At 51.0% G+C, this 27651-nt stretch overlaps 1 protein-coding gene across 3 annotated transcripts in view; it reads right to left on the bottom strand.

Annotated features, from left to right (window-relative positions):
* The window catches only part of PDE9A (phosphodiesterase 9A), a 123495-nt gene that overhangs the window by 88649 nt on the left and 7195 nt on the right, over positions 1-27651 (bottom strand). For all 3 annotated transcript variants that reach the window (XM_054468898.2, XM_054468902.2, XM_054468901.2), the window contains exon 2: positions 638-708. In XM_054468898.2, coding sequence (XP_054324873.1) covers positions 638-708 — 71 coding nt within the window. The remainder of the gene's footprint in view (positions 1-637; positions 709-27651) is intronic.

Raw genomic sequence — 27651 nt, 5'->3', positions numbered from 1 at the left:
CACCCCGCTTTCTCCAAAAGTGAATGAAGAAGTGAGAGGAAAAAACCCACACTCTTTTTTATTTATTTGTTTATTTTGAGGAAGAGTCTCGCTCTGTCACCCAGGCTGGAATGCAATGGCATGATCTCAGCTCACTACAACCTCTGCCTCCAGGGTTCAAGCCATTCTCCTGCCTCAGCCTCCCAAGTAGCTGGGATTACAGGTGCTCGCCACCACGCCTGGCTAATTTTTGTATTTTTAGTAGAGACAAGAGTTCACCATGTTGGCCAGGCTGGTCTCGAACTCCTGACCTCAGGTGATCTGCCCACCTCGGCCTCTCAAAGTGCTGGGATTACAGGTGTGAGCCACCGCGCCCGGCAGACCCACAGAAAAACCCACACTCTTAGGAGGGCGGTTCTGTTTAATTCAGCCCGACGGTTTCCTCCTTGTGGATACAGCCATCACCTGTGGAGGCAGAGAGGCCCGGAGGGCGGCTGAGCCTCCCTCGGGATTCTGCGCATTGATTGATTTGGAAGAGCCCCATGTAGAAGGCCGGTGCCTCGGGCCCTTCAGCGCCTCTTCCCGCCCCTCCCAGCCATCCCGAAAAGGCGAGGAGGCCGCGTGGCATCACCGGGCAGAGCCCGCAGCGCGCACTCACCGAGGCAGGCCGGTGGCGATGCAGAACAGGTCCATGATGTCGCTGGAGTTGCAGTACTTGCTGAAGATTACCTGCAAAACAGAAGCGCGGTGAGGCGGCAGCGAGGGCGGCGGGTCTCCCTGGAGACGTCAGACGCCAAGTGCTTCTGCTCCGGCTCCAACCTGAAGGTTCGTTTTGAAAGGAAAAGCTGTAACTCTAGGCATTGGAATGTCACAGGCTCATCTTTTCATTTGGTTGATGCATGCGGGTGGTGAAAAATGTCATTGTCGTGTTCAGTGGAAAGAGTTGTGAAAAATAACAGCGATTCCCCCCTTGCCCACACGCCTGTCGGTGACATGGTTATGGTGAAGGCGCATCCCCTGGAAGGGGCCAGGCAGGACTGACCACCTGGGGTCAACACTGTCGCTTGGCACCGGGTCTTCAAGTATCTCATGGGGGCTATTCTGTAAATAAAATAAAATTCAAGTTCATTAACTTCAAAATAATAATAATAATAAAAAAAGGCCGGGCTTGGTGGATCACGCCTGTAATCCCAGCACTTTGGGAGGCAGAGGCGGGTGGATCACCTGAGGTCAGGAGTTCCAGACCATCCTGGCCAACATGGTGAAACCCCGTCTCTACTAAAAATACAAAAAATTAGCCGGGCGTGGTGGCAGGTGCCTGTAATCCCAGCTACTTGGGAGGCTGAGCCAGGAGAACCGCTTGAGTCAGGGAGACGGAGGTTGCAGGGAGCCGAGATCCCACCATTGCACTCCAGCCTGGGCAACAAGAGTGAAACTCAGCCTCAAAAAAAAAAAAAAAAGACTGCCTTTCGGTATTTGGGGACTGAGGGACCGAGGCTGAATGACGAAGTCGAAGAGGGGAATCACATCACAACAGAACCGTTGAGGATTCTGGGCGCCCGCGGTGGAATTGGCGCCTGCAGAGAAACACCACCTACACACGGGACGGCCGCGCTCGCTCCTGAGTGCCGCCCGGGCTGTGGTGGAAACGCCAGGTTAGCATCCACATCTTTTGTCCAAGGGGTCCCGGGCATGAGTCTTGGCTCTCAGGGAGGGGGCATTTCGAGCTCGGTGAGGGTGGGGCTTCTCCAGGGCTGGACAGAGCGTGGAACAGGCCACGCCGAGGCCCCGCCTTCATCGCAGTGGATGCCTCCCTGGACAGTTTCCCCGGTTCCTGGCTGCCAACGCAGCTTTTCTTTCCAGCACAAGTCCCTGGCGTGGGGGAAACGCAGGCCTAGGAAGATGGTGATTTTTAGGTGCCCAGCGCACCATTTTTTTTTTTTTAAGCTAAGATTAGTTTTCTTTTTTCTTTACTTGGAAACAGTGAAATATAGAAAACAGATTTTTTTTTTTTTTCTGTGACTAACACCATTTCCTGTGGGCTGCTGAACTGGCAACAATAAGACAGTAAACAGCACCGCGCCTTGCCCGTTATCCCCACTGGTATTTGCCCCAGGGGTAACGGTCGGTCAAAGGTGGCCTGTGTCATTGCGTGGTTCCTGACGTCTGTGGCATCGGCTGTATCCCTGGCTGCCTACGCAGCTTGGTCCTGGCCATGCTTGCACGGGTGCAGTATCCCCTTCAGCGGCCCCCACTTTGGCCTCACCCCATTTCCCCCACATCCTTCTTTGCAGAACTCTGCTGGCTCCTCCCAGAGCTCCCGCCTCTGGCATGTGCTTCTCCTCCTGTGTCCTGGTTCCTGGCCTCGCGTGCAGAGGCTGCTTCTCTCAACCCCACTGCCGAGGAGTCCTGCACTTGGCCCTGGGTGCCAGGCCCTCAGTTCTACCATGGCACCATCCTCAGCCAGAGTCACAGTTCATGCCGTGGCCTCCCAGGCTATGCCTGTGGAGTTGTGGCGTGGCAGAGCCTGGGCTGGGGTCGTGGCCATTTTCCCACCAAGACAGGACAAAAAGTGGTTCCCATGTGGGCCCCTGTGTAACTCCCTTCCTTCCGGTGTGGCGGACTTACTTTGGGGGTCTATAGACCCCAGTCTGCAGAGGGCAGGGGTGGAAGAAGAGGAAGGCAAGGAGGACTCTTTCTTTGAACATTCTGGATCTGGAGCTTCTGGAGAAGCAGGATGTGGTTTGCAAGGGGCCTGCTAAGGAGGTTGGTGTCTTCAAAGTGTGCTTCTGGCCCCGGCTCAGGGATTCCCACGCAGTGGGTCCGGGTTGGGCCCTGGGAATCTGCATTTAACTTCTACCGGGTTTCTTGGATTAGAAGCCACTGCTCAAAGATGTGTTTCTAGGGTGTCTCCCTCAGATGAGTGGGGTGGTCCTGCAGGAGGCGGGGGGCCCTGTGGTCCTTGTGCTCCAACCTGGGTGGCCGCAGCAAATGACGCCTTTATAAAGTCCTCGCCCCACCCTGCCCCACTGGGTGCTTCTCCTCATGGGCACGAAGGGCACCACATCCTGTCTCAGCCCCTTGAAGTGCACAGGGGATGATCTTGGAGTTAAATTCTCTCAACACACATCTGGCAAGACCGACTCAAATCATGGCTTCTTGGGCTGGCTTGAAGGGGGTGCACCTACCAGCAAGACCTCAAAAGGTGAGGGGAGGGTGATTATGGAATCGCAGTCTCTTGGGACTGGGCAGGCTCATCTGACTTTACTCAGAAGGGAAGTGGCTTTGCCAAGGGCACAAGGCTCATGGGTCTGGGGCTTCTCCATCTCAGGAGCGTGGGGCCAGGCAGCCCAGGGGTATCCTTGACTGCTTCTCACTCCTGGGACTCTCAACTCAACTTCTTTGAACCTAAATTTCCTCTGCTGTAAAATGGGCCAAAAAAGGGGTGGCTGTCATCTACAGAAGCTTTTACTCCGATGCCCCCTGGAAGGTTCTGCACCAGGCTGGAGGCCAGAGCTTGTGATTCAATGCAGAAGCTTCGAGTCCCATGGAAAATGACCGCAGTAAGCACCCCTGATGACTGACCCCCAAGCGCAGACTCCTGGGGACAGCTTCTGATGGCTTTGCTCAGATGATATTCAGACCCTGCCAGTGGGCTGCCCAGGTCTTCCAGGGCTCTTTTCAGTTGAGGAACAGCCGGCTTCATGAGGCTGCAGCCCAGGAGCCAGTGGAGAATCGGTTACAGAGCACTGAGTGGAATGACTGAGGAACGCTTTACTTTTTGGCATCATGCGTGTCATTGTACTGTTGGACTTTCCGGCTCTGTTATGAAGCCCTTTCCCTGTCTTCTTAAGCTATCAGTCACCTTTAACGACCTAGATTTTTTGTAAACTGAAATGAGTAATTTTTAAGTGATGTCTGACTTTCACCATCTGCTCTCCTTCCTCCCCAAATTCAAACTTTTAAGGCTTTACTTTTTGTGGCAATATCTGCAAAGGTTCCGGAAGGATCTGTCCTCCTTCTTGCCAGGATATAATTGGGGAAGGTTTATGCAACCGAGCCTGGGCCTGAAAGATGTGCATGAGAACGACGCTCATTTGCTGGGCTGTGACCGCTCTTGAGGGGCCGAGGGTGACTGTGCAACGTCCATACCCACAAAGTCCCCTGGGGGAGGGTAGGGGCTCTCAGGGTCGCAGCCTCCAAGATGGGAAAAAAGGCTCTACTCTGGCAGGCCAGGGTTTTGGAATATCGTGGCGGCCTTGAGAAGAGAAGCGTTCATCAAATTTGTAAGTACTGCCGGCAAAATCTGGAGGAGAGCTTTTTATGCTTGGCTTCCTAACCTTAGGATAGCAAATAACAGAGGCTTTTAAAGGGTAACTATGAGGCCTTCCAGCAAAACAAACTGAAAAAGGCCTGTATGGTATGGTGGCACTCTTGCCACTTCTATGCAAGCAAGGATGTCACACCTGGGGGACCAGCCTTATTCTGCCATCCAGAATAATCTCTCTTTGAGATTATGTTGGAAAAAAAGGTGGGGAGGCTGTCAGGAAATTTGGAATAAGCACAAAATTTGGCACTGGCTGTCTCCACTGGAGAATACAGCTGCATCCGTTTGTAAGTCCATTTCAACATTGCTTCACTCCTTATACATTTAGGGTTCTTGGATTTCTTTTTTGAACTGGTCGTACCTTCTTACCAGTTCCCATTTGATTCATCAGTTCAGTAAAAACGTTTGACACACGGTCATTTGAGATCTGGATGAGAGTCATGACTTCAGCTTTTGCTGTTCATCAGTCTCCAGCGGCGCCAAAGTGGGTGAGAGTCTGGGCATGAGGCGTGAGCCCTAGGGACGGGGGCTCGGACAGCCGCGCTCTTCGCTGGTGTCAGAAGCACCCAGCCTGATGCTGCTCCTGACTGTGGGAGGCCAGCCTGGCTGCAGCTTCAGACCACGGGAAGACCCCCAGGCTGCCTTGTCAGGAGGCCATAGGGCTTCCTGACCACATGCTGAATAATTTTGCAAATCCTTTATCCAGAAACGAATAGTGCAAAAAAAGTTGATAAAATGAAATTTGAAAATGGGATGCAGAGGCAGCAAGATTAAGGGAAAAACGAAAGTTTTATATTGGCTTCCGGCTTGCCAGAGAGTCAGGGCTGGAGCTTACGAGAATGCACGGCAAGTCATCACAAACCCTTTTGTGTGGTTTGACTGGCAGTGCTGTGATATTAAAGCAAGATGAGAGAAACAAATGATGAGACAGAGGGCGGCTCCCCCACTGGAAATTGATGCCTCTTCATAATCAGCTGAGACCTGGGAATGTCAGCGGGAACGTCACTGTCTGGGAGCCCTCATGCTGCCTGCATTAGAGAAGGCTGACACTTACCAGGTGCCAACCACAGGCAAGTGCTAGTCTAAGATGTTTACACACGGAAACCAAGGCACACAGAGATGTGTGTGGCTCCCCCGCACCCAGCCAGAAGTGTACATCAGGACTGCATCTTGGGCCACCGGCTGTGGACCACACATGCTTGACCACAGCATACACTGACTCCCGGATTATTTAATGTCTATATCCAAACGAGCCTCCTTCTAGACACCATGTAACGGAAGGAGCAGTGGATTTGAGAACAGGAAGCCCTTTGGTTAACCAGTGACTCCTTTTGTCCAAGACTTCTCTTTCAACCCTGTGGGCAAGCGCATAACCAGTGGGAGCCTCAGTTTACCATTCTGTAAATAGGGTTGATGGTATCAACTCCACCTGCCTCTTGGGGCTGTGAGAAGCAGTAAGTGAAATGACACGTTTGAAAAGAATTACACAAAACACTACTGGTTTGACACAAAGTTCAATTTTATATCATTTCAGTTGCCGTGAATCTCAACGTCCCCTCTGGTTGCAAATCCTATGATTTTCACACAAGTCTCTAGGAGGTCTCTGAGTGAACAAATGCACCTAGAAAAACTTTTCGCCACATTTTGTCCGGCACCCACTGTTATTTCAGCAGGAATTCGAGTGCACGATCTGCAGCGTTTCCGGAGCTGGGAAGAACGAACACTTAGCTTCTCTGTTCCCGCTGTTTCTTGGGGAGGGCGCTGCCTTGACCTTCAGAAAGGCAGGAATGGAGGCCTGGGGAGGGGTCCGCAAGCGGTGGGTTCACAGCAAGACAGTCCTGCTGCTTGTTGGGGTTGATCAGCAGTTAATCCAGAGAAGGAAGAGAGCTACGTGTCACTCAGGCACACGGTTTGACTGGATTCCTGGCTCAGCTCATGGTTGGTACGGGCCATGGCCCAACCCTGTCAGGCAGTGTAGGAGGGCGCAGGGGACCCGGGGCTCTGGTCGGTTGTACCCTCTTGCTTTGCCACCAAGCCTATTGTCAAGGTAATGGCCCCATCAGTCAGATTGGCTGGGTGGGGGTCTTTCTGACAAAAGTGCCTCTAGATCACCCCTTCCAAGTGGGGACCCAGGAGGGAGACCCAGGGTCACAGTGTCCACCCTGCACCCATGACAGCACACGGGACCTCTGCCGGCCAGCTGTTCTGTGCATGCCTTGCGTCCTGCTAACCCTGCCCTGTCTCCATGGCCAAGGGGACTGGAGCAGGGGCCTGCCTTCAGCCCCCATGGCCAGCTCCCAATCACACTTTTTTGGGGGAATTTTACTGAGAGATGTGGAGCTGGTGGTGGCTGTCGGTGAGCCAGGGTCGCATGGATTTAGTGCCGGGCTGGCCACACTGGGACCCTGAGAGGTAAAAAGGAGAAGCCTCAGGAGAAAGCACAGGCAGGGGCCCTGAGCCCAGGGGCAGCGGAGGCTGTGAGAGGCAGGGGAGGGGCTGCAGGCTGCAAGAGCCCAGGCCCGCCCAGGCTCCTGGCACCCCAGGTCCTGGGGATTTTTCTGAAGACCCCTTATCCTCCTTACAACAGTCTCTCACTGAGCCTGCTCCCTACACCCATCGGCCTCTGCAGCAACGCAGATCTTCTTGAACTGTCTTGAGAAAGAGTCTGTTTCTTGCAGTGAGAAGCATCTTGACTGGCACACTTAGAAGAAACAAGGCTGGAGTTTGAGGGTCTGGCCTTGAGGGGGCTGCGAAACCTACGCCCAGGGCCTCTGGGTTAAGGGACAGGACAGAAGGGTCTCTCATGGGTGGGGGGTGAGTCATTTCCGAGTCCAGAGGCATTTTCCTGGATTTGACTCTATTTTATCAAATAGAGTGTTCTCCTGTCTCCTCTTGGGCCCTCCGTGGAAAGGCTTATCAGGAGGTTGTGGGAAGGGTTCCTTAAGATCCCCATTCTGAGCCCCACATGGTGCTGCTTGCAGGGTGAGGCCGGGCCGGAGGAGGGATCAGAGCTCAGGCTGGGGCAGCAGCTCTATGACCAGGTCTCCTCCTCGTGAGGCTGAGAAGAGACACTGGGTCCAGAAGGAGGAGCTGCAGCTCCTGGGGGGTGCTTCATGGTCTTCCTGTAAAACCAAGACTCAAGTAAAGGGATTTCTGAGAGCCCCGGAGCAGCAATCCACCAGGACTCCAGCCGCTGAACGCGAGGCGTGATTTCAGTGTGAGCTGTGTGGGGGGGAGGGGAGACGGAGCGAGGGATGAGGTGGCTCAAGGTTCCGAGTGGAAATCGTACTTGGAGGATGCATGCACTGAATGGAAAACAGGAGACAGACTCGATGCCAGCAGCAGCCTGCGGGCAGGCATTCCAGAAGGTTCTTCCACCTACTGAGCCAGCCTGGCATTGACACTTCCTCGCCCGCAGCCTGTGGGGAGGAACCAGGGCTCACCTTGGTGAATGTGTCCTGGTGCAGCGCGATCCCCTCCTCGTGACCTGGATCTCTGGGGTCCATGGGACTACAGCTCTCCCAGCTCACCTGTGCATTTTTATCTGAAAGGTGCAGTGTGAAGCCCAAGGCACCCGCATGTTCCAGTTTGGAGGGGACTTGTCCGGTGAGATCCTTCTAGTGGAGGATCCTTCTGATCAGCGCGAGTCCACTGGGCTTCAGCCCAGACACGCCGAGGGGAAGTGGCTGCCGTGCCACGCTGCCTCCCTCAGCCCTGTCTGTGCATCCTGATCTGTGGTACCTGCTGTCATGCTTGCCTGTCCCCGTCCCACAGATGGTCCTGGCTGCCGCACCTATTTCCCCCGGGAGGTGGCCACTGGAAGAATGCTGGCTGCACATCCGATGCTGTTTGCCGTCCATCGGTTCTGATTTTTGGAGCATGCATTGACGGATATATGGCCCCTTCCACATACGACTTCAAATTCACACACGTATTCACATATATGAAAACTTTCTTTAGTTTAAAGAAAGGCTGATTCCAATGTCCAGCCTCTGCTTTCCTTCTGCTTCTTGCCTTTCCCTTCTTTAAGGTGGTTGTCCAAGGAGCCATGGGAAGACGGTTACCCAGAACTGGGTGTCCTTGGTCCCAGCCTGGTCTCCTACTGGGGCAGGCAGCTCTCAGAAGGGCATTGAGGCTGCGGAGGAGCCAGGCAGGAGTGTGGGAGGAAGATTTTATTTGGGCTCCAGATAGAAAATGACTTTTCACTGTCTCTGCCCCATTTACTCTTGCCATTTCAGCATCTATTCAGTCCAAATGTGGCTGGCAATGGCTGCTGAGAAAATTATTCCCTCTTCAGAGCAATTAGGAGCTGGGCAGAAGGGCTGGTAATAACAGAGCAGAGATCTGCAGCCGGCAGAGATCCCGACAAACCCCTCACGCCCCCAGGGCTCTGTGTTGAGTCGGCTTCCGTTGATTCCACACCCGGAAGGGAAGAGCAGACCCTGGTTCATTTTTCTATTTCTATTTGAGGAGCTTCCTTGCAGCTGCCATGAATATTTCTTGCTGGGTTTGTCAGACTCTAGTTTGGATTGGCACAAAGTCAATGACCACTGGAAATTGTGGGTTTCTTGCACAGACATTTGTGGTGCTACCTAGAAATGCTCCAGTTCCTGGACGAACAAGATAACTAGGCTGGGCTCAGTGGCTCACGCCTGTGATCCTAGCTCTTTGGGAGACTGAGGTGGGTGGATCACCCAAGGTTAGGAGTTTGAGACCAGCCTGGCTAGCATGGCGAAATCCCATCTCTACTAAAAATACAAAAATTAGCCAGGCATGGGGGCATGTGCCTGTAGTCCCAGCTCCTCAGGAGGCCGAGGCAGGAGAATCACTTGAACCTGGGATGTGGAGACTGCAGTGAGCCAAGATCGTGCCACTGCATTCCAGCCTGGGCAACAGAGCAAGACTCCATCTCAAGGAAAAAAAAAAAAAAAAAAAGATAACTGGATGGCAACTGAGGTTTGAGTTGAGCATGATAGGCTGGGGAATGAAAAACAGCAGCACCATCACAAAACAACAGTGTTGATGTGAAACACTTAGGGGCTGGGTCGTGAGGACAGTTGGAGGTGCCTCCCTAAGACAGTGCCCTCTCTGCGAGGCTGGCTGCAGTCTTTTTCACCAGAGAGATGACCCCATAAAGCTGGTAAACCAGGATGGCATTAGTTTCCTCTCCAAATCCCTGAAAATGTCTGTGTTACCTTTCGAAATCATTAAAAAACATATCTATGTCAGGGAAGTCATGCTTTGAGGTTGGTTGTTGTAAAACATGCAATTATGTTCATTGTCTTGCTGTTATCGCTTACATCGGCTGACATTCTTTATTCAATTGCCTTAGCAACAATTTTTACAGAGCTTCTTTGAACTTGGAGTAACGAATCTGGAGTGAAATTTTCCTCGTTATAATTATTCTACAAACTTTCCCCCCAAGTGGTTTTAAGTGGCTAGGGCTGAAGATGAGAGCCCAGGCATGTACACAGCACCACACTGAGCTCCTGCAGGAGAGAAGGGCAGCCTGTCTTTCCATCACACTACCCTTCCCCAGGAGGGAAAAGTGGGCTGTGCTCCTCGCCAAGGGCAGCTGGTTAATGAGGCTGGACGCTGGGCCCCATGGAGCTCACTGCTGGTGCCCGCCCTGCTGTATTCACACGGCTACTGATCTCAGCCTCTCGAGCATCTTACATTTCACCCTGCCTCATATTTTTATTTACTCTTGTAACTTGATGATGATGTTTATTAATTATAAATGTCAAACTGACATCACAAATCTCCTACCCAACCAAAATAAGGAGGACTGATTTCTAAGAGCAGCTGCATTGGCCTCCAAGACATGGAAGGCAAATACTAGTGACAATCACATTGACAATCGTGAGAAGGTGATGCACTGCCCCACACTAGAGACGAGCCGGATGCCCTCCAATGGGCGAGCGCTAAACTGGGGTCCGCCCACAACATGGAACACGGCTCAGCAAGGAAAAGGTGCACACAACCACTTGGATGGATCTCAAGGGAATGATGCCAGTTGAAAAAAGCCAGTCTCAAGAGGTTACATACTGTGTAATCCCATTTATATAATATTCTTGAAATGACAGAATTGAAGAGATAGAGAACAGATTCATGTTCACCAGGACAGGGTGCTGGAAATCGAGTTAGGGATGGGGTTTTGGAAATGGGTGCAGGTAGGGGATGTGGTTATAACAGGGAGCCTTGTGGCGATGGAATGTTCTAGACTGTGACTGTGGTTGTGGATGTAAGAGTCTACACAGGCAAGAACATTGTGCAGAACTACTAAGTACACATGCTCAAGTGAGTACAAGTGCATTAGGCTGTTCTTGCATTGCTATAAAGAAATATCTGAGACTGGGTCATTTATAAAGCCAATTTCTAATTGGCTCACAGTTCTGCAGGCTGTATAAGCATGGCACCGACATCACTGGGCTTCTGGGGAGGCCTCAGGGAGCTTTCACTCAGGGTGGAAGGTGAAACAGGAGCAGGCATATCACATGATGAAGGGAGGCGTGCACACCTGTGAGGGAGAGAGAGGAGATGCCTTCTACCTTCACACATAAACAACCAGATCTTGCAAGAATTCACTATCTCAAGGATAGCACCAAGGGGATGGCACTAAACCATTTGGGAGAAACCCACCTCACAATCCAGTCACCTCCCACCAGGCCCCACTCCAACACTGAGGATACCAATTCAACATGAGATTTGGCGGGGACAAATATCTAAACTACATCAGCAAGTACAACTGGAGAATCTGAATCAGATAGGGGCTTGTCTCACTGTCAATACCCTGGTTGTAAGACTGGGCCATAATTTTGCACGACAGTCCCAGTAGGGGAGACTGGGTGGAGGGTACACAGATCTCTCCGTTGTCTTTCTTACGGCTGCATGGGACTCTCCTCTTATCTTCAAGAGAGTATCTGAGATGAAGTGGCGGCACTAACGCAGAGGCAGTGAGGCTGGCGCCGTTCGGGCCTGTGTATCCACACAGCGCTGTCGGAAAGCAGGTTGGCGGTATTTGTGCCCTTTGACTCAGAGTCTCATTTCCAGGAATGGCTCTTAGGGACATAATGAAGATAAACATAATAATAAGAGCATTTATTAAGTGCCAGGCGCCATTCTGGTGCTTTCCACGGACGATCTAATCTAATCTCCACTGCACCCCCAGATTTATACCCCAACCAATGCCCTGTGCTGCCCTGCTGCAAGCAGAGATGCTCACTGAGCGTGTTCCTCTGGATTATTCACTGCAGAGAAATGGAATTAAGCTGAGTATCTCATAAACAATGAAGTCATTACATTTTAGTGATCCTCCATGATGGAACTTTATAGAGGCATTAAAATCATGTTTTTGAAGACAATTTAATGCTATATTGGAAACCGCTGCTGATGTAATGCTGAGTGAAAATGATCAGGATACAAACTTATGTCAGAGAAAGCCACACACACACTTACACGCACACCCTCCTAAATGCACATCTGCATGAGAACACCAGCAAGTGTGGTACTTCGGTGTTAACAGCGGTTTTCTCTGGGTAGTGGGGGATGAATTATTTTCTCCCTGATACTGTTCTGCATTTTTCAAAATTTCTGCACTGAATATGTAGGGTTTTTATAACCAATAAAAAAGTTCCCTAGCTCTGGAAGCTGAGCTTAGAAATTGATAACAGAGCCAGCCTACGAGCATGCTGCACTGTGTTTACATAAAATTCTCATGGGAGAAAAAAGGTCTTTACCATTTTTATTTGGAAGAACACTCTTTGGCATTAAGCCAAGCAGCTGAGAAAATTAAACGCCAGTTAACCAGAGGACAGAAATCGGAATGTAAAGAGTGTGTGTCTGGGGGTAGGAGAGAGGCTGGTGGTAGGAGAGACGGAGGTTCCTGGAGGAAATGGGGCAGTCGGACCTGGGGGAGGACGAACAGAATCCGGCATGGAGGACAAGGCGGGGCCCCTCCTGGGAAGGGAAGGGGAGAGGGCTCCACGGTTCTGCACTGGCTACAGGCGCGTAGGCAGAGCCGTTTTACAAAGGCCGGGGGCTGGAGGGAGGGAGGGGAGGAGCAGCCCCCACCCTGTTCTTCCATCCTGAGAGTCACGTGGAGTTCTGACAAGAAGCCTCATAGCCAGGCCTCACTCCCCAAGGGCTAGGACTCAGCAGAGTGTTAAAGTTTCTCACGCCACTGTACCCCAGCCTGGGCCACAAATGGAGACCCTGTCTCAAAAAAAATGTCTAAAGCTCCAGCATTTCCTACTGGCCCTCAGATCCATGCATCTCCTACACTGTGGAAGTGGATTTTCAGTGATGAGGAAGGGTGTGGTGTCTGGGGGCTCCAGGAGAGTCCAGTGAGCCTGGGCAGGGGTCCCGCTTGGGCCACTCAGAGCACGCTAGCAGGGGGCCAGCTGGGACTTGCTCCTGGTCACCTGTGTTACCTTGAGCAAGGTTTGGGGAGGGGGAATCTGTCAGCATGGATTCAGATTTCATTTCTTCGTTTCTATATGTACATCTGCTCTAACTCTTTCAGACATTAGTTGCAAAGCAACACACTCATTGTGTAATAACCTAAATATCGACATGTTCAAGGACGACGCATTCTCTTTGGGGTCGAGTCCACTCAGTGTCTGTGAGGCCATTCGTGACCACTGTCGTGAGACCTGAATGTTTTGCAGATGTCCTGCAGGCCAGCGAGTTGCAGGGCAGTGTTGCCCAGGCATCCGGGCTGGCCCACGTCTGCAAAGCGGTGCAGGCAGGACCCTCCTCACTCAGCGAGGAGGGCAGTTCTGGATTTGGGGGCCACCGTGACAAACTGAAGCAAAGTGATGCAGACACTAATGTGAGCCTATAGCTGCCACCTCGAACCCCCAAATCCAAATGTGGAACTCATAGAAGAACCCTCTTGTTCTCATTAATTCTCTCCTTGGTGCCACAAATGCAAATTTATGAAATAATGGAAACCATTATGATTTGCCCAACTGTTTATATATGCTTCATATGTTAGGCTGGTATCACAATTTTGTGAGGAAAAGGGTTCAGTTGCTAAAATTGTGCAAAGGGCCGCACTAGACTCATAGAGCATCAGGGTGGAGGAGGCTGTGGGCCTGGAGGTGAGAACAGTCAATCGGCGGGCTGACCTCTGCTACCGAATGCTCCTAGCTGGCTCTGTTCCACCTGGGCAGGCCTGGGCTTGGCTAGGTCGGTGCCATTCGGCTGTCTCTTATCTCCAGGATCGCCCTGGTCAGTTGTTGATGTTGTACACTGCTCTAGGTGCAAGAAAGGCAGAGGAGTAGGAAGAGAGGAGGTGGAGATGTGGGTTCAGTTCCAGTCCCTCTTCCTACCAGCTTGACCCAGGGAAGATTTCTTCACTTTTCTGAGGCTCTGATTCTTCGGCTGCAAAGCGAGACAAATCCTACCTCGCCCACAGGAATGTTGGGAGGATTCGTCATACAGATAGAGGGCCCGCTACACATTACTTACTCCGTTGAGTGGCAGCCGTGATTACAGGAGGGGACCCTTGAAACTCATGGATCCTCCTCCTCCTTTTCCCTTCAAAGGCTGTTTCGCAAGCAAGTAGCACCAAGGCACGTGGCCTTAACTTCAACATGTCAGCATTTCTGGGTGTTTCAATAGCGTATGGGACAAAAGCCTGTCTTAACTCGGAGATGCCACCGCACAGCAGGCTCTGATTGCTCTGACTGACCTGCTGAGCCCTGCATTGATTAGCAGCCACATCCAACTGTATCCACAGTGTGACGGAAGCTGGAGGCCACATCAACACAAATACATATGCGTTAATAAGATCAACCACGTCGGATGAACAAAAAACCAAACTCGACAGGTTAAACGATCCATTTGACCTCACTGTGGTTTAGACCAGTTTTCTCTCTTTCTCAACAAGGCAGGGCATCTGTCTTTGCAGGCAGGCCCCAGGTGGGTTCCTCCACACCCCAGCACTGAGCTGGACCTGCCCTTTGGCATGCGTTCAGGGGGTGCCCAAGCTTGCTCCTGTGTGAACCAGGGTGAGCAAATTCTGCGTTCCGTGGTTTTATGTTATGTGACTAATGACGTCCATGCCACAACCACAACCACCAACGGGGACTGAGACCACACTTGGGCTAGAACCAGAGCCAAACGCCCTAAAATCCCAGTGACTCTGGGTCCTCAAAAGGACCTCCTGAGTGCTGTGTCATCTTCATTCCCACAGACGAGGACAGACAAGAGAGAGAAGAGCCCGGCCTGGCCCTGCTCCAGGACCTCAGCTCCAGGGGTGCGTGCTGCACCTAAGTCAGACCTTTAGCCGTGGTCTGAACGAAGGCGAGGTGGGCTCGTGGCCATAACAGGACGTGCAGCTCTGTTTGCCTTGTTCTTAAATTACTGATATTTCTGATTGCGTACTCAGAATAAATATTGATTTAGGATCCTCCAAAGGAAAATAAACCAATTCAAATTCCTTTTATTTTCTCTATCCTAGACTGTGAATCATTTTTAGAGCTTTTATAAGCTATTAAGCTTTTATATCGGCTTCCATAAGATTTTGCATAAGATTTTGCTAGGCTTTGTCTGCCCTCAAGACAAACAAGCACATCTCAGCCGGGCTTGGGGATCTCTCTGGGGGAGAGAACAGACCAAACCGGCCTGCAGGACCAGCAGAGTCGCACATTTTTATCTTTGAGGGAGTTAAAAGGTGAATTTTCTATTGTCTTTTTCAGCGCTCGATAATTACAAGTGTTTAATATTTTAAAAATGAGCTAAAAGAGGCCAAGCCCCAAATTCCATATTCTATTGTTTTTTCTTATTACCCAAGAAATAAATACGCGTTCACTGAAGAAACATTGCAAGTTATCTATGAATCATCTATCAATCTATCAATCATCTATCCATCCATCTATCTGTGTATATCTACAATTCATCTGCAATTTGCCTCCAGTTACAAATTATATATATATACATTTGGACATATTGTTCATTTTGTTTGGTCTCTTGTTTTTAGAATACTTAACAGTAAAGTCCCACTCAAAATGGATTACAGTTAACCGCCAGACAATCACTGCTTCTCTATTTGCTAAAATAAAAGCTGTATTCAGCCTCATTTCCTTTTCCAGTTTAGGAGATATTTTTCAGGTCATTGCATTTGAAAAAGAATATACAACAACGACAGAAATTACCATGGATTCCCATGTGCCAGAGGCATTTAAGATGTTATTTTAAAAAAAAAAACCAAAACACCTCCCTGTTATGGAAATGCTCATACGTACACAAGAGCAGGAGGAAAGCATCATGAAGCCTCAGCTGCACACCCACAGCTTCAACACCTGTCCCCACGCCTCCCTTCCTGCTTGAACTGGGGCCCAACCTCCCCAGCACCGTAGTTATCCTAAAGCTCCTCTCAGGTATCGTGCTAGTCCATCGCACTGTTTCCGTGCAGCTCTCTGGAGTAGAACGCTTCCTTTGTGGTTAAGATAACAGCAATGTAATTAGTACACGGAGAAAAAATTAACAACAGTCTCACATCATCTCTCAGCTTGTCATACATCTGTATCTCTAAGTCATGGTTTAAGGATCAAAGATAACATGTGTTCAGGAAATACATGGCAAGAAAAGGGATGGGAAGTACAACTAGAAAGAGACCTCAGGAGACACCAAGCAAATGCAGGGTGTGGGCTGTGCTAGGATCCTGACTTGAAAACTAATGCATCCGTGTGTGTGTGAATGTGTGTGAGTGTATGTGTGTCAGAGTGTATGTGCGTGTGAATGTGAGTGTGTGAGCATGTGTGTGAATGTGCGTGAGTGTGTGAGTGTGTATGAGTGTGAATGATAGTGTAAGTGTATGAGTGTGTGAATGTGATAGTGAGTGTGTGAATGTGTGAGTGCATGTGTAAGTGTATGTATGTGGTGTGTGACTGTGAGTGTATGTGAATGTGAGTGTGTAAGTGTATGTGAATGTGTGATTGCCTGTGTGTGTGTGTGTGAAGGTGTGAGTGCATGTGTACGTGTATGTGTGAATGTGTGTGTAAGTGTATGTGCAAGTCTGAATGTGTATAAGCGTGTGTGTGAATGTTGTGTATGTGTGTGAATGTATGTGTGTGTGTGAATGTGTAAGTGTGTATGTGTAAGTGTATGTGTGTGTGAATGTATGTGTGTATGTGAGTGCAAATGTCTGTAAGTGTATGTGTGTGAATGTGTGTAAGTATATGTGTGTGAATGTAAGTGTATGTGTGTGTGAATGTGTATGTGTATGTGTGTAAGTGTATGTGAGTGTGAATGTGTAAATGTATGAGTATGTGAATGTGTGTGTGTGTGAATGTGTGTAAGCATGTGTGAGAATGTGTAAGTGTATGTGTGTGAATGTGTGTAAGTGTATAAGCGTATGTGTGACTGTGTGTAAGTGTACGTGTGTACATGTATGTGTGTGAATGTGTGTAAGTGTATGTGCAAGTCTGTGTGAATGTGTATAAGTGTATGTGACTGCATGTAAGTGTACGTGTGTACGTGTATGTGTGTGAATGTGTAAGTGTATGTGCAAGTCTGTGAATGTGTATAAGCGTGTGACTGTGTGTAAGTGTACATGTGTGAATGTTAAGTGTATATGTGTGAATGTGTGTGAATGTGTGTAAGTGTATGTGTGTGAATGTGTGTAAGTGTATGTGTGTGTGAATGTGTGTGTATGTGAGTGCAAATGTCTGTAAGTGTATGTGTGTGAATGTAAGTGTATGTGTGTGTGAATGTGTATGTGTATGTGTGTAAGTGTACGTGAGTGTGAATGTGTAAATGTATGAATGTGATTGTAAGTGTATGTGTGTGGTAAGTGTATGTGTGTGAATGTGTAAGTGCATGTGTGTGAATGTGTGTAAGCGTGTGAGAATGTGTGTATGTGTGTGAATGTGTGTAAGCATGTGTGTGACTGTGAATGTGTGTGTAAGTGTATGTGTGTGAATGTGTAAGTGTATGTGTGTGATTGTATGTGTGAGTGTATGTGAGTGCAAATGTCTAAGTGTATGTATGTGAATGTGTGAATGTGTGTAAGTGTATGTGTGAATGTAAGTGTGTGTGAGTGTGTGAATGTAGGTGTAAGTGTGTGAGTGTGAATGTCTGTAAGTATGAGTGTGATCGTGTGTTGTGTGAATGTAAGTGTATGTGTGTATGTGTGTGAATGTATGTAAGTGCGTGAGTGTAAGCGTGTGTGAGAATGTAAGTGTGTGTGTGTGAATGTGTAAGCATATGTGTGAGACTGTGAATGTGTGTATAAGCGTGTGTGGGAATGTGTGTGTAAGTGTATGTATGAGTGTGTGAATGTGTGTATGTGTGAGTGAATGTATGTGTATGTCAGTGTATGTGCATGTGAGTGTATGTGACTGAGTGTAAGTGTATGAGTGTGTGAGCATGTGTGAATGTGCGTGTGTATGAGTGTGTGAATGATAGTGAAAGTGTATGTGTGAATGTGATTGTGTGTGAATGTGTGTGAGTGCAAGTGTAAGTGTATGTGTGTACGTGGTGTGTGACTGTGTGTATGTGTGTGAATGTGAGTGTGTAAGTATGAGTGTGAATGTGTGATTGCCTGTGTGTGGTGTGCGTGTGTAAGTGTATGTGCAAGTCCGTGTGAATGTGTATAAGTGTATGTGCGACTGTGTAAGTGTACGTGTGTGGATGTAAGTGTGTGTAAGTGTATGTGTGTGAATGTGTGTGTAAGCATATGTGTGAATGTAAGTTTATGTGTGTGAATGTAAGTGTACGTGAATGAGCGTGTGTGAATGTATGCGTGAGTGTGAATGTCTAAGTGTATGTGTGAATGTGTGTGTGAATGTAAGTGTATGTGTGAATGTATAAGTGTATGTGAGTGTGAATGTGTGAGAATGTGTGAATGTAAGTATGTGTGTTAATGTATGTGTGTGAATGTGTAAGTGTATGTGTGTGAATGTATGTGTGTAAGTGTATGAGTGTGAATGTGTAAGTGTATGTGTGTGAATGTGTATGTGTGTGTAAGCGTGTGAGAATGTGTGTGAATGTGTAAGCATATGTGTGAGACTGTGTAAGCGTATGTGAGAATGTGTGTGTGCGCGTGAATGTGTTAGTGTATGTGAATGTGCATGTGTGTGAATGTATGTGAATGTGTGTATGAGTGTGTGAATGTAAGTGTATGTGTGGGAATGTGTGTGTGTGCGTGAATGTGTGTTAGTGTATGTGAATGTGCATGTGTGTGAATGTATGTGAATGTGTGTATGAGTGTGTGAATGTATGTGTGTGAATGTAAGTGTATGTGTGGGAATGTGTGTGTGTGCGTGAATGTGTGTTAGTGTATGTGAATGTGCATGTGTGTGAATGTATGTGAATGTGTGTATGAGTGTGTGAATGTATGTGTGTGAATGTAAGTGTATGTGTGGGAATGTGTGTGTGAATGTGCAAGTGTATGTGTGTGAATGTGTGTGTAAGTCCATGTGTGAATGTGTAAGCGTGTGTGAAAATGTGTGTAAGCGTATGTGTGACTGTGAATGTGTGTAAGCATATGTGTGTGAATGTGTAAGTGTATGTGTGAGTGTGTGAATGTGTGTGTAAGTGTATGTGTGTGAGAATGTAAGTGTATGTGTGAGTGTGTGAATGTAAGCGTATGTGCGTGTGTGAATGTGAAACATGGTCCTTTCCTTTTATTGCCATGCATCTGTTGAAGCATCCACATTATCTTGGATCCTTAAAGCACACCTTGAAGCTGATGCTGGCATGCCCACCTGGTGCCAGGGCCGGCCTCTCCCTGGAAGGCACAGTCACACTGGGCTGTGTGTGCAGGCTCCCGGGCTCAATTCCAGCTCTGTCCCTCGTTATCCGTGGCTGTGGCAAGTTCCTGAACCTCTTCATTCCGTGCTGAGCAGCAGCACGGAGACCATACCAGGAGCCTCTGTGAGATACTCGGCTATCTGGGATGTGGTGAGCACTTCTCTCTGCTGGGCAGATCCTATCCCCATGTCACTGATGTTGAAACTGAGGCCCGAGAACATACAGCCAGCATGTGCCATTGCTGGGTTCCAACCTCAGTCTGCTGATTCCAGGGCCCCAGATGAGCCGCCAAGTGGGGTGTGGGTTGTCATTTTGACGCCAAGGCTCTGAAGCACGCCATGGTCTCCCGAGATTCATCTCTTCATTTAATGTCCCTTCTCCTGGGCCCGGCACACAGGAACCTCCAATAAATGTTAAGTGGAAGGATTTGAGGGGCACATTTGCCTAACATGGCATGGGTTAATCCAATTCAAATGTGGAGTGAAACTCAGCGGGAAGTAGAGAGACATCTAAGACCCCGCAGGCAGGGGAGGCAGGGATGTCAACAACAAACAGAAAGGTGGTGTGATGCGGCCACAATTCCCAAACTGCTGGCAGCCACCAGCAGCTGGAAGAGGCAAGGAAGGGAATCTCCGGGGGGAGCCTCTAGAGGCAGCGCGGCCCTGCCCACACCTGGATTTCAGCCCAGCGATTCAGATTTTGGACTCCATCCTCCAGAGCTGTGAGATAATCCGTTTCTGTTGTTTTAAGCTGTGGCATTTATGGCCATTTGCTACAGCGGCCCTGGCCTTTTTTCTAAGAGGGGTGGAATCTTTTTCGGAAGCAATGGGAGTCCTTGATACCGGGTGAGCCTCAGCGCGTGTATGCAATTGGGGGAAACTTTAGGAGGGGATGGTGAAGGAGGCATTAACGAGGGGAGACACGGAGGACTCAGCAGCTGGCCAGAGACTGCAGAGGGAGTTGATGTGACCCACGTGGGACGTGGGAGGGTGGAGGGAGCAGCTCTGATAATCCGTGGGGAATTCCTCTCCCGACGGAGGATGTTCATGCGCAGGACACGGCTATCCAGACCGTCTGAACAGCCCTCCAGGTCACGCTCAGAGCTGCCTGGCCTGACGGCAGGATTTCAGGGCCCATTTCCCCCGCCCCGGCATCTGCGCGGATCCCGGGCCTCCGCACAGAGCTAATTTGTCATGGCTGCTCTGCTCATCACTCTTGTCATTTTTCTGGGTAGCTTCGCTTTTGTTTTCCTCACTGCTAGTGTCTAAGGCCAATCTCCACTGTTATAAATAATGGATCACAGGGGACTGAAAATGCAAAAATCGACGAACCAAAAGAACAAGAAATGTGCTGAGATGGAGCTCTGCGCACAGGACTCTCACGGGGCATTTCTGAAGGCCTCTCGCCAGTTGCAATCTGCTTGACTCCTCGATACCCAGTTCAAGCACGAGGCAACTCTCGCTGCAGGAACATGACCCTTCCACCACCCCCTCTCTGGGGCCTCACCCTTGTCTTAATAATTCATGCTCACTTCTCCCGGGGCCTCTGTCTGTCTCTGCTGTATCAGGACTCCGAGTGAGAGCTAATGCAACCCTTCCCTGGAATCCGGGCTCCCTGGACCCTGGGGATGGCAGGAATGGGGAGGGTGGGGTAGGAGGTGCTTGGGGGACCCAGGCGGCAGCCCCTCTGGAGGATCACTGGGGGAGAGGACCTTCTCTCAGCACGCAGCCCCTTCAAGCCCAGTTTCAAGGCAGTATGTGAGAATGGTGTGGCTGGGCATGGGTGAAAAGATTTAGAGGAAACCATGGGAAAGGGAGACCCCAGCGGGGAGGCAGGGGAAGGCAGACGGGAGTGGAATCCTTTTTGTGCACCCCTCTCCCTAACTTCGACCCAGAGAGCTTGGATGTCTTGGTAAGCCGGCAGCGTCCATTCCATCATCATCATTTCCAAGTGGGAATGGGATAAGGCAGGGGAGATTCCACTAGAACTGCAGGGGGGAAAGGGTGGTTCATCAAAGCAGAAACACATGTGCTGTGCTGGTTCCCTTGAGAAGGGCCAAGGGGGTCCCAGTCAGGACTGCGGGGGTCCTGGACCAAACAGCAGGGGGTAGGGAGGAGGGAACTTGCCACGGGGTTCTAGGGAAGTGGTGCCTGCCAGTCCTTTCAAGAAGGCCCAGCAAGCCTTTTGGAATAAAGGTAATGCCTGGTTCTTGCAAGACGCCTGTTGTGATCCAAACTTGCATAAAACCCAAAAACCTGCAACTCCTGTGAGCGGAGACAGTCTGAGACCATCTGAGAAGCAGGCCAAGTGTTCTCATTCTTCCTGGTTCATCTTCCCTCCCTCCTCACCACTCTATTCCTTTGTTTCAAGAGAACAAAACAAACATACAGGGCAGGCAACTGGGAGGGAGGGGCGTGTTTCTATTCAAAACTCTTTTTCATACCACCTGCCAAATAGAATTCTAAATCCCCCTTTAAAAAAAACTGTGCCCCATCCATGAAGTCGAGTAGTTTAAGAACTGTGGCCACGTCAGCACCCTGTTCCCTGGTCTGTACTTGCTGGGGTACGTCTCCCTTTTGAAAATCAGTATATTGTCTCTCCGTTTTCTATGGATTTGGTGTCTGAATGGATAGGCTTATGGGCTGCTAGAGGTTGGACCCCTCATCCAACTTCCTCATTGTGATCTCCAGCCAGCCTCCTCAAACTGGTCATGTGGTTGGTCAGGCTGCAAAGCATGTTGGGGCTGTTTGCTGTTTCGCCAGCATGGCCCTTCACCCCTGGCTGGAGGACAAAGAAGCAGTCTGCGTACAGGGAGTGAATGGGCAGATGGGACCAGGCGCCTCAACATGCTGGGGTTGGGGCGGGGGGGAGTGGGGACAGCCTGGAGCCTGGGAGGGCGAGTTGGCCGTCACCAGGCGCGGGACCTTGGTGCCGCCTTTCAACCTTTTGGGCTGCGATGCTCTCCTTGGTGACCCAATGTCGTTCTGGGTCCCTCCTGCTTTCCCACATAAGGGTTAAAAAGGGCAGAAGATGGGGAAGGGAGATGTCATCCCCACTTCCCAAAGGGGGTACTATGGAGTGAACTGTGTCCCGTCAAAATTCATGTTGTAGTTCTGACCCCCAGCACTTCACAATATGACCTTATTTGGAGACCGGGCCTTTAAAATGAGATGTCCTTGTAAAACGAGGAGCTGAGGACACAGACATGCAGAGGCTTGGCCCTGCATGGACACGGGGAGGAGGTGCCAGCCCAGGAGAGGCCTCAGGAACCAGCCCTGCTGCAGCCTGACCTGGGAATTCGGCCTTCAGACCGCGAGGGCCTTGGTGTCTGCTGTGGAGGCCGCCGGGCCTGTGGTCCTTTGTGACGCCGGATGCACACGGGGGAGTGCAGCCCTCACAAAGCTGAGACGGAGCTGCGGGTGGGGCCTCGGCACCTTCAGGACCTGCTCTGAGCTCCTGCTGGGTCCCAGCTGCTGAGTCAGATGGGCTCATCCAGAAACAAGCCAGCTGCCCTCCCTCCTTCCCCGCAGCCTCACACTTGGGAGGTGGGGAGACTTCAGAAGTGCTTTGGTGCCAGCCCTGCCACTGGCAGCTCCAGCTGAGATCCTCGTGGACAAGGCGAACCCAAGTCCAAGAACAGCAAGAAGGGCCTTCTGGAGCTGATGGCCACGCCCTTCCTGCTGAAGCCACGCCCTTTCATGATGACCACGCCCACTGCGCTGATGGTCACGCCCCCACCCCAGGGCTGCTTTCCCCTTTGATAAAGAACACCTTTTTAGATGTCAGGGCCTGAAGGCCCTTGGGGAAGGTGAGCGTGTTCTTTAAGGCCCCAGGAAGGCAGTGTTTCCTGTGCTTAGGACTCCCTTCTCACGGTCCACAATGCGTCCCCAACTGACTTCAACGGGGCCTCACTGAGCAGAGGTGCCCAGGGCAGCATCAGCAGCTTGAGGGATAGACGGTGGAGCCACGCGGGAGAAGCTTCATACCTGGCCCAGCCAAGCAACGCCCTCTCACGGGTGAGCTGCATGCAACCATTGTTCATTATTCAACAACTGTTACTGGTTCCCAGGCCAGTCTCTGGGCAGGGTCAGGGTTGGAAGGTGAGTGACTTGATCCTGGGCTCCAAGGGTGCCCGGTGAGGAGTTATTACAGTGCAAAGAGGCACCTGCATGCGACACATCCGGCTTCCTAGGAGAGGGGACATTCAGCAAGGGCCGGCCAGGGCAGGGAAGGCCGGGAGCTGTCGGAGCAGAGCAAGGTCAGGGGTGGCCACCAAGGCTGGAGCCAGATGTCCAGGTCCCGACACTGCTGGCCTGTGGGAGCCCAGGTGACAGGATCACAGGGACCCTGTGGGCTTTGGTGAGCTCCCTTGGGCAGGGTGTAGCCAGGGATCTCTGGGTGGGGTAGGACCAGAGGGCAGGTTGAAGGGTCTTCTAAGAGCCAAACAGTCCCTCAGAGGGCCAGAATGGGGGTGGACAAGGCAACCCCCTGAGTGTCCTGGGGCTGCTATAACAAAGACCACAAACTGGGTGACATCAAACCACAGAGGTTTATCTTTCACGGCTCTGGAGGCCTGAAGTCTGAGCTCGAGGCATGGGCGGGGCTGGCTCCTTCCCAGGACTCCAGGGAGGCTTGCCTCTTCCAGCTTCTAGGGGCTGCCCGCAGAGCCTGGCTTGTACACGCATCACTCTGGTCTCTGAGTCTGTCTTTACACGGCCTGATTCTGTCTCTTCGTCTTCTGTTCTCATTTCCATGGACAAATGTGTGTCTGCATTTCCCTCTCTTTAGAAAGATGGTGGGCATATGGGCTTGAGGCCCATCCCAAAGCAGTATGACCTCATCTTGATGTGATTATGTCTGCAAATACCCTATTTCCAACTAACGGGACGCTCACAGGTTAGGACAGGAATCCACTTTCTTGGGAGACACAATTCAACTCACAGCAGTGACCACGAGGGGATGAACAGAGGTCAATGGCAGGACGTGGTAACAGTGCAGGCAGGCGGAAGTCGAGAGGAAACTGAGGCTCTTGCAAGGCCGACCCGGCCGTGTGTACCCAAATAGGAGGCATCAGATAAGAGTGGTGAGTGAAGTTGGTGACGGGGGGAACTACAGAAGCCTTGGGGGCTTCCATTCGGATGGGAATGGAACCCCGTCCCTCCCTTCCTTTCCCTCCTCTTTCCTTGCCTTTTGATTGCCTTGGAATTTCATTAGAAAATGAAACACAGTTTTCCTGCCAGAAAAGAAATGTCTCTGAGTGCTGGCACCGGGGCCTTGCGCTGGTCCAGTTTGCTCCAGGCCTGCTTTGGTGGCCAGGGTCACCTTTATGCCCTTCCTGCTTTGTGTCCATGCAGAGGCCAGCCTGGAAGGCAGGCAGAACCCCTCGCTGGCCTCCTGCCTCATCTGCTGCAAGTGTCTCCCCAGTTCTGGGCTCCTCCTCAATGCAGCAGCACCCTCAGGGGCGGCTGCCAGTGTGATGTGTCATCACCTGCAGGTGGCAGGTCCCTGTGCCAGGTTGAGACTGGCACTGTGTGACCAACGTGCCCCGTGTCATCAGCCCTGTGTCATGCTGCGAGGTGAGGCACCATTGCCCACTGAGCCGAACACAAAGACTCTCTCTTGGCCTCACTATTTTTAGTTTGATGCCTCGGGCTCACAGCAGTTGGCTGGAGTCACTAAACCCCCAGCTTTCTCTTCCAGAAGCCAAGCCTGGCACTCTGAGGGGCAGGTGGGAGCTGGAGATGCCTCGAGAAGCCCCTTTGGCATCTGGACCCGACTCTGTCCCGGGCCGTCCTCTGGGGGCTCCCTGATCCATCGTCTGAGGACACATGGTGGACTCACCACAGGGACTGAGGCTGAATCACAAACTCCAGACCCCAGCAAGGACCTGGAGCACCCTGGGTGGCCTGGCATCCAGCTGATGACCTCGGCCATCAACACCTGGGAGACTCCAGAGTCCCGGATGCTGAGAGGCCTGGGCTTTGGGGAAAGGCCTGGGAGGGGAGGTACTGGGCAGACGACTACCTGGAAGAAATAGGATGCAGCCTGGCATGCTTCAGTGGGGCCTCAGCGTGGAGTGTGACACAGCGCTGAGGGACATGGGGCAGGCTGGTCACACAGTGCTGGTCTCAGCCTGGCATGAGGACATGCTGCTGCAGGTGACGGCACATCACGGTGGCACCTCGTCCCCAAGAGTTGGGCTGCGTGATGGGAGGGTGGGAAGACGGGGGGCACTGCCAGGCCTGTCTGCTGTGGGCTCAGCCCATACCCTCCAAGCTCAGCCACTTCAAATCTCATCAAATCAGGCAATAAGATAAGGGGCTTCACCCTTTGGGCACGTATAGGAGGCAAGCCCCACTGTGACTCTGCAAAGAAGGGTGCCTTCTGCCCTCCCTCCGAGCTGTGTGGCCACCTGCCTCGTCCACACTCAACTCCTGAAACCCCAAGGGGCTCTGCTGACTTCTCTGTCATCTTCATACTGTGCGTGTATGTGTGTGATGTGCGTATATGGTGTTTGTGATGTGCTTGTGTGTGGTGTGTGTGCATGTGTGTGATATGCATGTGTGGTGGGTGTGTGCATGTGTGTGGTGGGTGTGGTGCATGTGGATGTGTGTGATGTGTGTGTGATGTGTATGCATGTGTGATGTGTGTGTAATGTGTATGCATGTGTGTGATGTGTGTGTGGTGTGCATTCTTGTGTGTGATGTGCATGGTGTGTGCATGTGTGTAAGTGTGATGTGTGCATGTATGTGATATGCGTGTGCATGGTGTGTGCATGTGTGTGGTGTGTGTGCATGGTGTGTGATGTGTGTGTGGTATGTGTGCATGTGTGTGGTGTGTGTGGTGGGTGTGTGCATGTGTGATGTGCGTGTGCTTGGTGTGTGTGCTGTGTGTTCTTGTGTGTGATGTGCATGGTGAGTGCATGTGTGTGATGTGAGTGTGCATGGTGTGTGTGTGTGGTGGGTGTGTGCATGTATATGTGTGTGTGTACCATAGAGCTCCATCCCTGTGCAACAGTCGGAAGGGACAGGGAAGGCATCTTTCTGCCCCTTCCTTCAGTGGGGAAACAGGTAGGGGGAGGGTGGATGGGAGCTAACCTGGGAAGCAGAGCTGTGAGGTGAGCTGGCCCTTCACGCACGCTGGACACGGCCCCGTGCTGGGGACAATGGTGGGAGGCACAGGACCACTTGACAACCTGGGAGGGTGGGGCCCGGATCTCTCTCCACCAGGCACTGAGATTAGACTGCCTTAAATCCATGACATGGATAAATAAATAATAAACAAACAAAAATGATAACATTTATATAGCGTTTACCAAGTGCCAGTGTGTTCTAGCATTTGACACGTATTAGCCCACTTAATCTTCCAAAAACTTCCCCCCACTTCACAGACAGAGACACTGAGGCACAGAGAGGGTGAGTGATTTGCCCCAGGGAGGCCACACAGCTGCTGGGCTCAAGCGCAGACAAATGACAAATCGGCCCCATCTGCGCTCTCCACCAGGGCTGGTAGCTGAGCTCCGTGGAGCGGAACCTGGTGCATCTGTCTTCCCTGGACAGCCCCCTGCCCTTCCGCTGTGACACATCACAGGCTGTACACAGGCTACACCACAGACACGCACACAGCTTCGCAAAGCAGCACAGCCTCAAGACGTGGAGAGGGCTTCGGGAACTCACAAAGTTTTTCAGAAGACGCAACAATAAACCCATCACAACAGGCCGTCCCTTTGCAAACTGAGGAACTAAGAATGAAAATGACTGAGGCTTTAAAAATATCAGGCAGTTTCGTCGATTCATCTGTTTTGAATGGAAACACAAAATGTGGTCCATCCACACAATGGGATATCACTCAGCCTTAAAAAGGCAGGAAATTCGGACACGTGCTACAACATGGATGCACCTGAGGGCATGATCTGAGTGAACGAGGCCAGGCACAGCAGGGTGATCCTGTGTGACTCCACTTCTGTGAGGTCCGTGCACTCATCAGGTTCATGGAGATAGAAAGTGGGATGAACAGTGGGGGTCGGGGCTGGGGGAGGGGGATGGGGAGGGAGTGTTTATTGTTTATATATTTTACCACAATTTAAAATTAAAAAAAAAAGGCCGGGCGCGGTGGCTCACGCCTGTAATCCGAGCACTTTGGGAGGCTGAGGTGGGTGGATCACAAGGTCAGGAGTTCGAGACCAGCCTGGCCAAGATGGTGAAACCCCGTCTCTACTAAAAATAAAAAATTAGCCGGGGGTGGTGGCGGGCGCCTGTAGTCCCAGCTACTCGGGAGGCTGAGGCAGGAGAATTCCTTGAACCTGGGAAGCGGAGGTTGCAGTGAGCCGAGATCGTGCCACTGCACTCTAGCCTGGGCGACAGAGCGAGACTCCATCTCAAAAAAAAAAAAAAAAAAAAAAAAAGGCAGAGAATCTAAAGCAAACGGAATAAAATGTTGTGGCTCTTCTTTTAGTTGTTTCCAGACCGAGTTTTCAGGGGTACTGGGGGTTTCTGTTCAGGGCCAACGCTCCTGTTACGTGACCAGCTTTGGGATTTGGGGAGATGTGGTCAGGGTGAGGCGGGAGACAGGCAGTCAGGGAT

The sequence above is a fragment of the Pongo pygmaeus genome, chromosome 22, assembly GCF_028885625.2.
Source record: "Pongo pygmaeus isolate AG05252 chromosome 22, NHGRI_mPonPyg2-v2.0_pri, whole genome shotgun sequence".
Taxonomy (NCBI): Eukaryota; Metazoa; Chordata; class Mammalia; order Primates; family Hominidae; genus Pongo; species Pongo pygmaeus.
The sequence above is the reverse complement of the archived record's forward strand: the minus strand, read 5'-3'. Positions and strand labels throughout refer to the sequence as shown.